General features: G+C 53.5%; 1 protein-coding gene across 2 annotated transcripts in view; it reads left to right on the forward strand.

Annotated features, from left to right (window-relative positions):
* The window catches only part of CFAP298 (cilia and flagella associated protein 298), a 12,716-nt gene extending 1,177 nt beyond the window's left edge, over positions 1 to 11,539 (forward strand). Inside the window, exons 1-7 of one of the 2 annotated variants that reach the window (XM_008701821.2) lie at positions 216 to 910; positions 3,229 to 3,396; positions 4,441 to 4,508; positions 8,825 to 8,983; positions 9,971 to 10,102; positions 10,828 to 10,923; positions 11,213 to 11,539. In XM_008701821.2, coding sequence (XP_008700043.1) covers positions 772 to 910; positions 3,229 to 3,396; positions 4,441 to 4,508; positions 8,825 to 8,983; positions 9,971 to 10,102; positions 10,828 to 10,923; positions 11,213 to 11,323 — 873 coding nt within the window. In that variant the 5' untranslated portion in view covers positions 216 to 771 and the 3' untranslated portion in view covers positions 11,324 to 11,539. Of the gene's footprint in view, positions 1 to 215; positions 911 to 3,228; positions 3,397 to 4,440; positions 4,509 to 8,824; positions 8,984 to 9,970; positions 10,103 to 10,827; positions 10,924 to 11,212 lie in introns of those variants that run through there. The other variant, XM_040621026.1, reaches the window with a different exon arrangement.
* The last annotated feature ends 4,385 nt before the right edge of the window (positions 11,540 to 15,924 follow it).

Genomic DNA, 15,924 nt, shown 5'->3' on the forward strand with positions numbered 1-15,924 from the left:
AAAAAAAAAAAAATACAATGGGGGGGGCTGCATAGTTTGGGAACGGTCGCTCTGGCAGCACCCGCTTCCGAATCAGCGGGCAAAGAGCGCTGCTGGCACTTTCTCTGGCCCCTCGGCGCCAATACCCAGCAACCCGCGCGCACTCCCCGAACTTCTCCAGACCGGAAACAGCGGGAAGCACTTCCGGAACTGGTGAGTGCTGGCGGCGAAAACGCCACTGACACTCGGAGAGGCGGTGGGGGACCTGCTGCGGGGCTCGGGACCCGGAGGTGCCCACCGCGCCGCCCAATCCCGACCTAACAGCCTTCTCCCCTTCCCCCCCCAATCTCTCTGGGGGAAACCTCGGGCCCAGGCGAGTCGACGGGGCGTCCCGCGCTCCCCTCCGGCGGCTTGGGCTGTGTTGGGCGGTCGCCCAGACAACAGGCACTTCCGGGAGCGGGCTGCCGGCGTGGACAGCGGCCCTCTTGGACCGTGTGGATAGTTGCCCGGCAGCGCCTGCTTCCGGGAGCGCATTGCCGAGCCTCCCGCTCTGTGGCTTAACCACCTTAGGCATCTGAGTGGAGCTGGTGGCCTCTGTGTTTCTTTGTTGCTCCTGGCAACAGCCACTTCCGGGCCGATTGCCCGCCTCCCCCGTCCCTGCATCTCTTGCGCCGGAGCGCGGAGTTCCGACTCTAAGCAGCGGTTAGTCCGTGGTCACCGCTCGCCCTCGGCTTACGGCGGGCCGCGCCTCCCGGGCCTCCTCGCCGCCTTGGCGGAGTCTCCGGGGCCGCCATGGTTCTGCTGCACGTGAAACGGGGCGACGAGAGCCAGTTCCTGCTGCAGGCGCCGGGGAGCACGGAGCTGGAGGAGCTCACGGTGCAGGTGGCTCGGGTCTACAACGCGCGGCTCAAGGTGCAGCGCGTCTGCTCAGGTGCGGCTCGGCGAGTCTACGGCTGGGACCATGGAGTCCGAGCCGGGGCGGGCCTTGGAGAGGAGTGGGAACGGGTCATCCGGGATGGGGAAGTGGGGCAGGAGCCGCAAGACTTTCTCGGGCCGGCTGGGCGGGGAGGAGGGGGGAGGAAGGTCAGGTTTTCTAAGATTTGCAAAGACTTGCGGCTGGCGGGCTTGGAAGGGGACACTGGGGTTCCTCCGAAGAGCCAGTGGAGCGCGTGGAGACGCCGGCACCTGGCGGGTGGGCGAGGCCAAGGGCCGGCCGCAGCGCTGCGGGACCGGGTGTGAAACAGCCCAGGAGAGGGAATAATCCGTGGGCGCCGCAACACTGGGCCGCAGAGCAGGTGTAGTGGCATTGCGCAGGTGGGAGAGGTGGGACGGCCCCTGGCCCTTTTCAGAAGGTGAATTCAGGGGCGCCTGGGTGTCTGCGTTGGTTAATCGTCCCACTCGATCTCAGCCCAGGTCTTGATATGAGGGTTGTGAGTTCAAGCCACGCACTGGGCTCCATGCTAGGCGTGGATTAAAGAAAAAAAAGGTGAATTCACTTCTAGGGGGGAGCACCTGACTTAGAACGGTGCCCCGAGGGTGGGAGGACCCGCAGAGTGTCTTCTTGTTCCTTGCCCTTCTCCAGGAAATACAAGCCTTTTTCTCGTATTACAGCATTTGGTCACTTATGTCAACGATCTAGAGCAGCGCTGTCCATCGACTTTCCGCAGGGAGGGAGGTGTTCCCTATTTGTGTGTCCAGTAAGGCACCCACTAGTTGAACACTACCCAGGAACTGCGTTTTTACTTGTATTTTTTAAAGATTTTATTTATTTGAGAGAGAGAGAAAGCATGAGCAGGGGGAGGGGTAGAGGGGAAGAGAAAGGGAGGAGCAGACTCCCAGCTGAGCAGAGAGCCTGATGGGGGGGGAGGGCTCCATCCCATGCCTCTGGGATCATGACCTGAGCTGAAGGCAGATGCCCAACCAACCGACCCGCGGAGGTGCCCCTAATTGTATTTCATTTTAATATAAAGAGTCAAGTGTGGCTAGTAGCTAACACATTAGACAGCACAGTAGTTGACATGAGGATACTCCAGATGTGGTCTAGAATGTTATTGAGTGTTTCTATAACTATAATATGTGATTTTTGTGCCATGGACAACTCCTTAAGGGTTATGGTTTCTACTTTTATGAGGCAGACATACAGCTTCTTAGTAAAATTTACTGATTCCAAAACAGGGTCAGTATTACTTTTTTTTTTTTTTTTTTTAAATTAAAGCACTGGGAGAAAGGGGCCTCCAATTTCTTTTTCTATAAAATTATCCATTGAAAACGTGGTGCCAAATGTTAATAGTCATGTTAGTGACTATTCATGTGTTCTGTAGCCCCGGTTGAACTGTGATTCAGGCAGGCCCCGGTGCTATGCCTGCCAGAGACAGGGATGACTGAGACCAGCCCCTTCCCCCACATACTTAGAGTCTGGTGGGGGGAGAGACAATAAAGACCCCATGAAGTTACGCCATTTGTTTTGTAGTATTTTATCATTGCGGGCCACCTGGTGTCTTCCTACAGTGCTGTGGGAAGACCTAGACCTGTATGCTCTTCCAGAGGAAGGAAGGAAGAGCAAACAATTTTGCATGTTTAAAATGTGGATTCGTTTTGGAGTACATATATGTGGGACAGGAAAAATACAAAGCCATGCTTTTGAATAGTGAACAGGATACTAGAAAACCAAAGTCTTGTCCCATCTCTGCCACTTTGGAAGGGCGTGAACTACCTTAAGTCCTCCCCACTGATCAGATTTATCCAAATTATTTATAAAGTAGGTATTCAAAGTAGCAAGGCTGAGCAAGCCTCAGATGATAGAGCTGTAAGTTAGGGAAGACGAGGATGTTGATCCTCTCACCTACCTCACAAGGTGAACCTAAATCATCTGCGTGAACACGCTTGGAAATTGTAACGCCCTTTGTGGATATGTATTCAGAATGTCAGTGAATTTTAATTTGTGCTTCCTGAGGGCCAGGAAGTACACCACAGCACAGGATCAGAGCAAGGATCACAGCACTGCTGCCTGGGACCCCGGTGAGCTCCTAAATTCTCGGTGCTGCTGTTAACGTAGGACATGTCCGGGACCATTTGTCAAAGGTCAAGGACAGACCCGGCACAAACCAAGGGCATCTAAGTGTTTGGTAAATAAAACAGGAAGCCGATGGGCAAGACCCCTGAGCTCTAGGGAGCTTACGTTTCAGTGAGGTAGAAAGTGTTGCGATGATGGTCATGATGCATATTGTCTAACTTTCTCTTATTTTTAAGAAATGGAAGAATTAGCAGAACATGGCGTATTTCTCCCTCCTAATATGCAAGGACTGACTGATGACCAGATTGAAGAACTGAAATTGAGGGACGAATGGGGTGAAAAGTGTGTACCCAGTGGGGGCTCAGTATTTAAAAAGGATGACATTGGCCGAAGGAACGGGCAAGGTAATCCAGCCTGCGTCTTCTGTGTGCACGCCTGGGTACAGCAGCACGTACGCAAGAGGCCCCTTGCGTGAAAACAGTGCCCTCAGTTTTCTGTGCGAACCAGTGCGATACCGCACTGTGTTACTAACTCCCTGGGGTGCAGTGCAAATCCAGAATGAACTGGGTGGGTAGAGGAAGCGTGTCTTCTTTGCAAATGCGTTGAAGGTTCTGTTCTGTTACGGTGTGCAGGTGCTGGGGTTTATGTTGAGATTCCGTGAGAAAGAAGGAGATTAATGTCGGCCCACGGGTCGCCACTTGAATGGAGGGCATGCCTCTTTGTGCCCCCAGTACATGTCAGAGCATTCTGAGTGTTCCCCCTTTAGTGTATGCTTGATCGGGTGGGATTTCAAGAAGAAAAGATGGTAACGCATTCTGATAGCTTATCCCTTTTAACCTGCAGAAAAAGCTCCATTTAAAAGACTCTTAATTGATCACTGAACAAACACCTAAGTATCTTCTGTACCCCTAAAACGCTGTTAAGAGCAAAAGAAATATAAAAGTATCCTTACAAGGACTTCACAGACTTAAAAAATATTTTTGAAGGTAATAGGAATTTTTAGTAGTATTTCCATTGAGTTTTAGCCTGGAAAATGGCTGGCTGTCTTCCACATCTTTTCATACATAGACTCATTGTCAATTTGGAGAGGTTCTTTGCTTTTTAGAAGGAACTGCATCAATGAGAAAAATAATAGTATCTCATAAGAACCAGTTAATGGTTCGTGATTCATCTTTAAACTGGTATTGTCTTAAATTAGCCACTGCTGTTCTAACACAGCTTTATGTTTCTAGCATTTTCAGTGTCTAAGCCATACTTTTCTTCAGGAAGAAGTTAAGCTTTGAGAGAGTCTTACCTGACTTCTCACAGTCAGCTCTCCCATGTCCCTCGCCTGAGTTCCACGCGGGTCCTTCTCTCATCTGCCGACTCAGCCAGGAGGGGGGTTAGGACGTTGAAGAAGAGTTTTAAACGTGGCGTGTCTCTCCCTCTTCCCTGTTTTATTTTCATAGCTCCAAATGAAAAACTGAAGCAAGTTTTAAAGAAGACTATAGAAGAGGCCAAGGCAATAATATCAAAGGTTAGCTTTTGAAACGATGCTCTAAAGCCTGCCCTTTGAAATACAAACTCCATGTCTGGCTTCCCGGCCTTTTCTTTTTTGTTTAGCTTTCCAGAGTCAAGGAGAGCAGCATGCTTGGGGCGGCCCCTTGCTTTTCCTTTCCGTAAGGGAGACCGCGTCCTCCCAGTTTGCGCGGGTCAGACGGAGACTGTGTCCGGCCTGTGTGAGTGCCGCTCGCGCCGGACCGCAGGTCACACTGTGTGTGGTGCGACTGGGAGCCGGCACCTGGGCCATGTTGGAGGAGCTTAGCAAAGTGACACGTAAACATTGTGGCCCTCGATTAGCTCCGTGGGTATTTGATTGACCTAGTATGTGCTGATACGAGTTACTTTTTTGTGATCGTCGTGATAATACAAAAACTATTTCATAGACAGAGAAGCCTAAGTCCTACCACCGGCAGCTACCGTGAATCTGGAGAAAACGGATTTAAGGCTGTTTGAAGAGTTGGGTTTTCAGTCAGTTGCTTTATTGATGTGTTGCCACTGGTGGTTGTTCCCCCCCCCCCCAAGGCCTTCACAGTTGATAGCTCTGTGTGCAGGGGTGGGCGGGCTGGGGAGGTTGGTTCTGCTTCTCCCGATTCCCTGGGCAAAACTGCTACTTCTAAACCACTGTGTCCCAAATTCTGCAGGCTCTTAACTAATCCTTTTTAAGTCCTTCAGGAAAGACTGCCCTTCCGTGCCTGTTAATACAGCAAAGGCTCTGTGAAGTCCTACAAGGAAGGTTTTGGTTTAGTCCAGTGTTGGCAAAATGCATTTGACCCCAGAGCATTTTTTTTTAAGTTTTGCTAATAATAATACTAACTATTAACACCTAGTCAGACTAGCAGCAGTCAGGATGAGTTAGGAAAACAGTAGCCTGGGCACGGCTCTGCACCCTTCACTCCCCACACTGTGTTCTGCTTGCTTGTCCCCCTCTTCCCTTTGCCTGTGGGTATGTTTATGTAACTCTCTCCTGGTTTACAGAGCGGTTGCGCAGGGGTCCCCGTCCTCTCCTGCCATGATTGGCCCAAGCTGCAGAGCCCCCGAGCGGCAGGCCCGACTTCCCGCCCAGGGCCCGTTCCACGCCGCCCCCAGACATGCAGTGCGGGTCACTGTCCTGTCACCAGACCCTGCCCTGTGGGGGCAGTTGGCATTGTGGGTCGGAACACTATGGGGCAAGCAGGAGAAGGTTCGAGTCCCGTGGTAGGAGGTTGCTTACAGGGAGAGTGAAAGATGGTGGAACGTCCGGACGAGGTGGCTCCTAGGGAATGAGACGACTGTGTCTCCGCAGCCCCTTTCCCTGGGACACCCCTCTGCTGAGAGCGAGAGATCATTGGGGTGTCTGTTGTCCCGAGGCCACACCAAAGTTGCTCTGTCATCCGGCCATGTTCCCTGGCCAGGGTTCACTGCCCTTGGCCTTTGGAGGAGCTTTTACAGAAAATGACTCTGGCACCCACCAATTACTACTGGTGGCGCGGTGACACCCTCCCAGCAGAAGCCTTCCCTCACGTGAGCCCGCATCTGAGAGCTCAGCTCCCCGTTCCTTCAGCATACGTCTCTCATGGGAAAACCTGATATGTTTTGTGGGGATTTGCGTCAGGAAACAATCTCATGAGCCCCCCGGAGTAGGTGAGGTAGGAATATCTCCTCCACTTCACAGATGACAGCCTAGCTTTCGAGAGTTTCACTCTGGGCGTCGAGTAGACGGTCTGCCTTCCTCCCTCAGGCCACAGATCCCGCCTGTCCTCACCCCTCTCTGGGACCTGGGTGTCCACGCCACAGGACGCCTGCATTTTCTCAGAAGCAAGGATTTTCTCTTTGCGTCTTACTCATCTACCACTCGGCCACATTATAACGCTGTTACCCAGAACGGCCCCAGCTCAGATGTGAGCCCTGACGTGCCCCCCTTAGCGCAGGACCTTCCATCCTGCCCTGCCACGGGGCCCCTCTAACCCCACTTCTCTAACCCACCTCCTTGCCCAGCTGGGCCCCAGCCAGCTCTCCGGGGGCAACAGGCCCTGGGCTCTGAGGCTCCGAATGGCCTGTGTCCTGCCCCCTCTCCCTCCCTGTGGGCAGCTTCACTCGCTGCTTGGCAGAGAGGTCAGGGCTGTGTGGCAGGAGCCCTGTTCTCTCCCTGGAGACTTGGAATGACCCACATGTCTCAGCCCCCCACCGGCTGTCTCCCGTTTCTGCTGCTGCTCCCACTGCAGCTTGTCTGGGCCCCCCTTCTGGAAACCCAAGACGGGGGTAATGCCCAGTCTCTCCCCTCCCATGGGCTGCATCTACCCTGTTAATGCACTCAGGCCTCTCTCCTTCCCCGGAAATCAATGCTTCACAGCTTCACCCTCACTGCACCCTGCCGCCCGCCTTTCCCTCCCAGTAAGCTTCCCGAAGCTGCGGTGCTCTGTGTGTGCACGGCTCCGATCTGCCCGGCTTTCTCAGGACCCCGTCTCTGTTTCATTCCCCGAACAGTGACCACCGTCTTGGGGCCACCGGTGACCCCCTCATCCACTGATCTGAGGCTTTTCCTGTCTGACTCTGGCCTTGGAGCCCATGGGGGCTCCTTCTGCCTTCCCGTTCCCTCCCAGCTCCCTGAGCACCCTTGCTCTTGCTCTCCCATTTGCTGTTTATCAGAGTGCTTTCTCCCTTCTGCTCTTCCGCCCGTGGTTTCCCTCTGCTGCCAGATGCACACTTACCTCTGCAGGTAACTCAGATCTGCCTCCTGGCCTGACACCTGCCTTTGCACCTGAGTTTCCGCCTGGTTCCTAGATGGTTTACCCGAAAGCCTGCCAGCCGGGACTTCAGTCCCAGCTTTCCTGGACCCGAGAGCTCACGGATTCCTTGCTCCTCTCCCTGTGCTCCGGACCCAAGAAGAAGCACTTCTTGTAGACTTTGTGTCAGCTGAGCCCCCGGTGCCTCGATTACACAGGCTGCAGCCCTCCCTGCTGCCACCCCCGAGCCTCAGCTTGGGTCCTGTACCATCTGTCCGACGATGCCTCTCCAACCCCACTCCTCCTTCCATGGCCTCAGCCACTGCTTTATGTCAGGCCTTTCAGACTTCAACAGGGTAGGCTGAGTTCAAGTTTGACACCAACTACTTGGGATTGGCGCAGACCCTGCAAGTGAAAGGACAAGGCCCTGGCAAGGACCTCCTCCCCTTACTTCAAACACCAGGCCACCCACGCTTCTTCTGTCCTGGCTCTAAATTTGGAGGTTCCCACGACCCCCCTCCAGGTTCATCAGTTTCCTAGAACAACTCGTAGAACACAGTGCAAGTGCTGTGCTTACTATTATAGTTTTGTTACAAAGGATACAACCCAGAAACCGCCAGGTGGAGCCTGGGGTGGGGGCAGCTCACAGAGTGCCATGCGCTCTCCTCCTGGGATTCCAGGCCCCCACCTCCGAATGTCAGCGTGTCCAACCAGGAAGCTCCACTGAGCTTCACTACCCAGCATTTTTATCGGGCTTTCAGTACGTGGGCGGGAGTGAGCTTATTGGCCACATGATTTAACCCCTCTCCAGCCCCCTGCCTCCCCCTGGGGCGATGATGGGGGTTAGGTCTGGAAGTTCCAACCCTCTAATTCCAGCTTGGTCTCCCTGGAGTGGCCAGCCTCTCCCTTGACACGAGGTCCCACGTGGGTCACCTCGTTAGCATAAACTCTGATGCGATCCAAAGGGGCTCATTATGAATAACAACAGACAGTCCTACCACTCAGGAAATTCCTGGGGATTTCAAAGCTCTGTGCCAGTACCAGGACAAAAAGCAGATGTATTCCTCACTGTGTCACTCCTTCCTCTGTGCTCCTCTGAGCCTGCCTCCTGCTCTTCCCCCTGGTGGGGGGGTGTTCCTCTCCTGCTACAAGGTTAGACTCCTGGCACTGCCCCTCCTCCCCAGGGGAGCTGTCCCTGGCCTCTGTGGCCCTTCCAGCGTGAGCCCAGCTCCCCCATCTACCCCAGCAAAGCGACCCACTGCGCTTACCCACTGCTCTTTGCTTCTGCTGGTCCTGGAGCACACTGTTCCTGCCTCCACCCTGTCCCTTACCCCCCAAGGCCACCTTTCCCCCAGATGTGGCCTGATCCCCTCGGTCTGTGCTGCCCATTGTCCTCCCAGCCCCACTTATAGTCTGCCTCGTGGTCTAGGCCGTGGTGTAGACGGAGTGGCTTTGGTAGCGAGCACTCTTGGAGTCCCTTTTGTTTTGCTGGCAGTACCTGGCAAGCGGCCTGTTCAAGAACTTGATGAATATGTATGGAATGGATTAGCCCTACCTTAAATAGTGATGCCAGGCCTTGTCCTTTCAGAAACAAGCAGAAGCCGGAGTCTGCGTTACCATGGAGATGGTGAAAGACGCCTTGGACCAGCTCCGAGGTGCAGTGATGATTGTGTATCCCATGGGGCTGCCGCCCTATGACCCCATCCGGATGGAATTTGAAAATAAAGAAGATTTGTCAGGAACTCAGGTATGCGGCTCTCAGGCATTCTGTAAGGTGGGTCTCGTGGGATTTGAGCCTCCACCTCTGGCTGGAGCGCTTTGCCCCATACTCAGCTTAGGGGAGGACCCTGCGGTAGCGCTTCTGGGTGAGGGCCCACAGAAGGGCAGGCAGGAAGGTTGTGAGGCTGCCCATCAGGAGGAACTGAAAACATTCCCATTTTCTTTGGCCGCTGGGAGGCCAGGAACCTAATTTGTGCCTGTTTCTACCCAAAATGTATTGGTGGCTTTGCATGGAATTTTGTGTTCTAGCTTTACCTTTTGCTTCCTGTTATTTTCCTGCCTTTATGTTCCATTTTCCCTTGTTTTTCTCATTTATTCCTCATCCTCTTGGGCAGTACTGTGGCTCTGAGCCATCTGAAATAGGTGGGGTATGCAGAAGCAAAGAGCCTCCCGATGCGTGTATTTAAAACCCAGCAGGACTCCAGTGTTCTTTCCTGGTAGGATCCTGAAATTCCACCTGAGAAGGACCCTATAGAGAAGGGTCCAGATGAGATCAGATACTCCCCACCTCCCAGACCAAGTTAACTGAGTCGGGGCATGAGTTGAAAACAATAGGAAAGGCACTGAAGCGAGCAAGGGCGGAGCGCCTGGGTGGCCCCGGTGGTTAAGTGTTTGACTCTTGATTTTGGCTCAGGTCATGATCCTCAGGGTCATGAGATCAAGCCCCGTGTCAGGCTCCGCTCAGTGCGGAGCCTGCTTGGGCTTGTCTCTCCCTCATTCTCTCTCTCTCTCTTAAAAAAAAAAAAAAATGAGCAAGGTCTTTAACTCGGTGGAGGGGTTGGTTCTTCCCATGGGGGGAAGAGGAGATGGAGTGGTGGAGGTAGCAACGCCTACCCCACACTGGGTGGGGGGGATGGGCACTGCCAGGCTCCGTGCGCGGGGCGGGGGCGGGGGATCACACACTGGGGACAGTGTCCTGATAAACCTTAGAGCCGGTTCTTAACCGCGGCCCCAGGCAGGACTGAGTGTCATTGAAGAATCAGAGGCCCAACTGTGGTGGGCAGCCAAGGAGCTGAGAAGGACAAAGAAGCTTTCAGACTATGTGGGCAAAAATGAAAAAACCAAAATTATCGTCAAGATTCAGCAAGTAAGTAGTTTTGCTTTAACATGCCACGATTTTTTGTTATTATTTTCCAACCGATAAAAATTGAGAATAAATCTGATATACCCTTCTTGTTGCAAATACTTAAATCCCAGTAGTCCAGGCTTAAAATAAAGCCATCCTCTTTACGCACCTGAAAACACTGGACGAATGTATGGCTTGATTGACACTGTCCGGAGTTTGTTTTAATGGGGAGGGGGGTAGAAATGCCATGTTAATTTCAACTTTAGGAATGGGCTACAAGTAACTAAAAATGTTTCTTGAAATGAAAACTATAGCCCAGAGCACTGATTTCAAGTTTTCAAGGTACTGATACTCTAAACAAGGACGATGTATCAGAAGCCTTTACGGACAGAGGTAGCGAAGAGCTGTTTCTCCGCCAGGTGCTCTGGTCGCAGGTTCTGTCACAGTCCTTTCTCTGTGATCTCGGGGAAACAGTGCCCTCCGTGATGGTCTCCCTCCCTTCCGCCCTGGCCCTGCAGTGGCTGACGGGGGAACGGCCATGACAGACGGCACTGCCCGGCCTCTGGTCTCCGGCCCCCGTGAGGGCCCCGGGCGAGGGGCTGCTGGAGTCCAGGCCTTCCCGTGATGGTCAGAATGGGTCACCTGAGTAGCTATGGGCAAAGGCAGTTGGCGACATTGAGTGTCACCTCCTGGACTGCCCGTGGAAGAAGGCTGTCATCCATTCTGCTCTGCCCGCGTCTCTTCAGAGGGGACAGGGAGCGCCAGCCCGGGAGCCAGTGATCAGCAGCGAGGAGCAGAAACAGCTGATGCTGTATTATCACAGAAGACAAGAGGAGCTCAAGGTACCCGGTGGACAGAAGGTTTTCCGCATTCACCCCCTTGCCCCACCCGAGTGCCCCGGGCAGTTTGGGGGGCGGCGAGCTCTGCTGGATGCAGGGAGGGGGACTTGCTGCAGCTCCTGCCTCTCCTGGGCCACAGGGACCCTGCCCGCTGTCCCACCTACATCTGAGTCTGGAAGCATCCTTCCGGGGAGGCGGGGAGCGGGAGTTTGGACACAGGTTTTTTCTGTGTCTCTTGATGTGGCAAAACACTTCCCAGAATTGCCTTCCAGCACAACATATTTATTTCCAGAGATTGGAAGAAAATGACGACGACTCCTGTTTAAATTCTCCGTGGGCAGATAACACCGCTTTGAAGAGACATTTCCACGGAGTAAAAGACATCAAGTGGAGGCCAAGATGAAGTTCGCCGGCTGACGACACTGCCAGAGATACCAGCTCGCCTTTCCTTAGGCAAATAATACGAATTTAAAGAAGATCAGTAGTAGTAACAGTAAGGGCGCCTGCGGCCCTCTGTGAAAGATGTTGAAGTTCTAGTTTTCCTGGGTTTTCTTTCAGTTTGAATGTTTAAAAGAAAAATCATTCAAGGTTTTAGAACTTAATAAATACATCCTCAAAAGAATCAGTGATTTTTATTTCAGAACAACTGTTTAGTGTCTGAGGTTTTTCTCTGACAGAATACTAGAGATGGAGTGACATTGTCTTCTTCCGGATTTCTTTGTTTTCTGTTCTCACCGCCACGGCTGCGGTGGAGGCTGCGGTGGAGGCTGCGTGGAGGAAATGGAAGGGCCTCTTCTCCCCGCGAGTCCTGCGTGCACCGCGACGCTCGGCCGCTAGAGGCCGCTCGAGGCCACCCACCGCCCTCCTTCCATCGGTCTGTGATCGCCCAGCCTCCCAGGTCAAGTTTGCCTCCTGGCCGCTGCCTCACTGGCCTTGCTTTCTCGGCCTACAGGCTACACCCGTGGTGGCGGCCGGCTAGCAAGCTTGTCTAACCTGGAAACCGAATCAGTTCTTCTGTAATTTCTGGGCTTTTCCTGCAAACGAATGCAGGCCCTGGTAACAGACGGTTGTCCCTCGTGGGCTGGGCCTGCCGCTGTCGGGGCGCTAGGCTTCCCCCGAGGCTGACAATGGTGTCGGGCGCAGTGGCCACCCATCATCCTGACTGGTTTTCTAGGACAGCTTTGGTTTGAAACCCCCTCCCATCATCTCCACAGATCCTGGCTCTCGGGCTCAGTTCCCCTCCCAGACTGCCTGGGCCGCCAGAGTGGCCTCGAAGTCCCGCCTGCGTGGCTTTTGGTCTGTAGAATGCTGTGCCCCTAGCTGGAGCACATGCAGTGTGCTGGCCCTGAGTTAGAGCGAAGTGAGGGGGACTCGCCCTGCCCGGCCCTGCTGTGCCCCCGCAGCCACAGGGAGGGAGCTCTGGCAGCAAGCGGCCAGTGGGCGTGCTCTACCTGCTGAGGGGCAGGCTTCCCGGGGCGCAGGGCCGGCCACTGTCCCCCTCTGCCCATCTCCAGCAGCAAGATGCACCAAGACGCTGCCCCCTGCCTGGAGGGGAGGACTCGACTCCCCTGACTGGCCTCTCAAGAGCAGAAAGGACCTCGAGCACTCCACACAGGTTCTTCTCCCCAAACCTTCAGCCTCCCTACCTCCCCTCCTCCCCCTCCCACCATCTCCAGTTACCTAGGGTCGCTGCCCCCCAGCTGGCTTCTGGGGTTCCTGCTATTCCCAAAGTGATGTTCCCAAAAGCGGGCTGCAGCCCACCATACATCTTGGTTTCACCATACTCTTCTGGTTGATTGACAAATTCTGTAAAATCAAATCCGGATCTATTTTCCTTTTGACTTGGACTGTAATTTTAAATGTCCCCATGAAGAGTGTTTGTACTTGATGTGGTGAGGTTGGCAATAAGACCCTATGATTTTGAGGAGAATCTGCCTTTGACAGTGTATAGCTTACGTGCCTCACATCCGTGCCAGACTTGCAAAAAAATGGTACCAAGCCACGCAGTCACAGTTTTTAAGAACTTTCTGTATCATTAGGAATTGTTATTGACTGAATGGGATAGAAATGCTTCAGTGGCCATGATAGTTACCCTATGGCTTCATATAATCCAAAGTTATTAGCCAGAGGGTCACTCACTTTTGGGTATAGAAATCACTAGATCTGGGGCACCTGGGTGGCTCAGTCGGTGAAGCGTCTGCCTTCGGCTCAGGTCATGATCCCAGGGTGCTGGGATCGAGTCCCACATCGGGCTCCCTGCTCAGCGGGGAGTCTGCTGCTCCCTCTCCCTCTGCCCCCCACCCCCGCTTGTACTCGCTCTCTCTGACAAAATCTTAAGAAAAAAAGAAATCAGTGGATTTCTACATCACACTCCACTTCTGTATTGGATACTCACGTAAAAAACAGTCCTCTCTGCTCCTTTCTGCTTCAACACCCCCAGGCTCGCTGCTCAGAGCAGCCCCTTTGCAGCCGCCCAAAAGGAAAGGGGGCTGACAGTCACTGGTGCCCGCTCTGTGCCCACCGCGTGGCTGTGGGTTAGCCCCCTGTGCGTCACCCACTGCGGAGGCTGGATGTGATCTGAGGCAGCCACCTGAGCCATCCTTGGTCACATCGCTTGTGAGGGAGGAGCCAAGGGGCCACCCCTACCCCACCCCAGACTTGCTCAGGAATCAGTTTATCCTGCAAGTCACCTGGGCTGATGGGAGGTTGCAGACCAGCCTACGATCGTGATCTTGCCGTTACTTTCTTTTTTTTTCTTTTTAAAGATTTTATTTATTTATTCGACAGAGAGAGAGGCAGCCAGCGAGAGAAGGAACACAAGCAGGGGGAGTGGGAGAGGAAGAAGCAGGCTCCTAGCGGAGGAGCCTGATGTGGGGCTCGATCCCAGGACCCCGGGATCACGCCCTGGGCCGAAAGCAGACGCTTAACGACTGAGCCACCCAGGTGCCCCTACTTTCTTGTTTTTTTCAAACCCATCTTCGGATCACTACCCAAAGGAAGCGAAGTGCCTATTGTCTGTGCGGCGCTAGTCTGGGCCCGTTGTTTTGTCCTTTCACGTAACTTGTGTTCTCACGTGGTTATTTCATGGAGACAGGAATGCCAGTAATAAAATTTGACACCACCTAAAACCCTTTGGACTAGCAAACTGAAACCCTGGGCAGTATCTCTGCCACCGGATTACCTCGTTCCTTGGCAACTGCCCCGTGAAGAATGTGCCATCCAGCTTGAAACGAAGAGCCACATGCTTGGACCACAGTGGCCTCGCTCACCGTGGAGTTCTGCAAAGCCTCAGAAACCACCCCCAGCCTGCTCTGACCGTCAGGAGACCTGGAGTCGTCACTCCGTGTTGCAGAATGCCCTACTGGCCCGAATTCAAGGAGAGAGATGGTGGGACTCCTGGGGAAAGTTTGGTATGAGATGTCATAGTAATGGTAGCCGGCCTTGGTCCCCTACTAGTTCCCAGAGGGCCACGCTAAGTGCTTTCCATATATTTTCTCATGTATACCTCACAACAGCCATGTTAGGAAGAAACTAGGACTGTTGTTGTTTCACAGATAAGGAAACCAAGGCCCAGAAAGTTTCATTTGCTGAAGCATCTAGAACCCCACCTGCTTGCCCCAGAGTCTGCGTTAGCTCTAAAGATAAGCTTCCACTTACACCTGACATAGGTACTCCACCGCAGGCTGGAGAGCAGCAGGCCGTGAGCCTCGCCGAGGTGCCGAGGTGCCCTTCCAGAGCGGGCACAGGGCAACCTGCGATCATTTCATGCCTAAGGCCCACACCTGCGGCCCTGCGGGTCCTGAGACTTCTCTGGTTCACCTGCCACTGAAGGGGAGAGGTGCCCAAGCCCACCCCTGAGATGCTTTCAGCACAACAGAAGCGTGACTCCACTCTGAAAACCACTGCCCCAAACCAATGAGAGGAGGAGTCTGGGGTTGTGTCCTGGCTGAAAGTCAGACCACAGGATTCCGGGTCACACCAGCATGGATGGATTCAGAAGCCAGGGGATAAACAGATTCCCACGGGCTAAGTCCTGGCCTATATCCTTGCTTTGAATAGATGGAATTCTATACATTCAGACCAAGAAAACAACAGGCTCATCCATCTTCCTGTTTCCGCCACAAGGCAGGATCATCCTGAAATGCACAACGTAAAAGCACCAAAAAACCCGGACGACTTTCGTCACCCAAACCCCTCATCCCACAATTGGCTGCATTGAGTGGCAATGCTGCTCGGTGGCCACAAAACCACAGCTGTGTCACTGTTTTCCCCTTCCGCCTCCCCTGAGTGCTCCTGGCACAGCAGCCCACGGTCCCTAACACATCCTACTGTTTTCCCTCGGCTCATGGAGAGGTCCCCCGTGCTCCGGGTGTCCCAGGGACCGCCAGCATGAGGCTGATGAATGTGAGAACACACCGGGGCCCATCGTTCTGTCCCTTCATCTGTAACATCCTTTGGAAATAAGACCAAGCCAAGTATGAGCGACACAGCCGACACGACTATGGTGTCACCAATGCCCGTGGGCCTCCTCTTCCCCGTCCCTGCCTGCTTACTGCCCCCCCTTCCACCCCACCCCCATCCCCACTCCCCCCAAACACAGTGGGCAGACACAATAGCAGCATTATTCTTGTGGGTTCTCATTTCTTGTTATCCCATTTGCATTGTGCTGGAATGGGTCCCAGAGGCTCAGAGCAGCTGAGGGTTTGAGTGATAAATTCGCAAAATACAGAATGCACTCAGCTCCTTTCGATCAGAATGCTGTGGTATGACTAAATCACTTACATTGTAAAATAAAAGAGAGGAAGATAAAACGATCAAGGGCATTGATATGCAAAGCAAAACCAAAACACGGAGAGCTGCTTTGAGTTTAACTACCAGACCTTCACAAAATGAACTCCGCTCACACGAGCAGATGTCCACCTTTTCTGGATACTGTGTCCAGGCCGGAAAACCCTGGGCATTTCTAGAGGCAATGTACATTGAACTGATGAGAGTGTTTGAGCG

Source organism: Ursus maritimus, unplaced genomic scaffold, assembly GCF_017311325.1.
Source record: "Ursus maritimus isolate PB19 unplaced genomic scaffold, ASM1731132v1 scaffold_4, whole genome shotgun sequence".
In the NCBI taxonomy this organism is placed as follows: domain Eukaryota; kingdom Metazoa; phylum Chordata; class Mammalia; order Carnivora; family Ursidae; genus Ursus; species Ursus maritimus.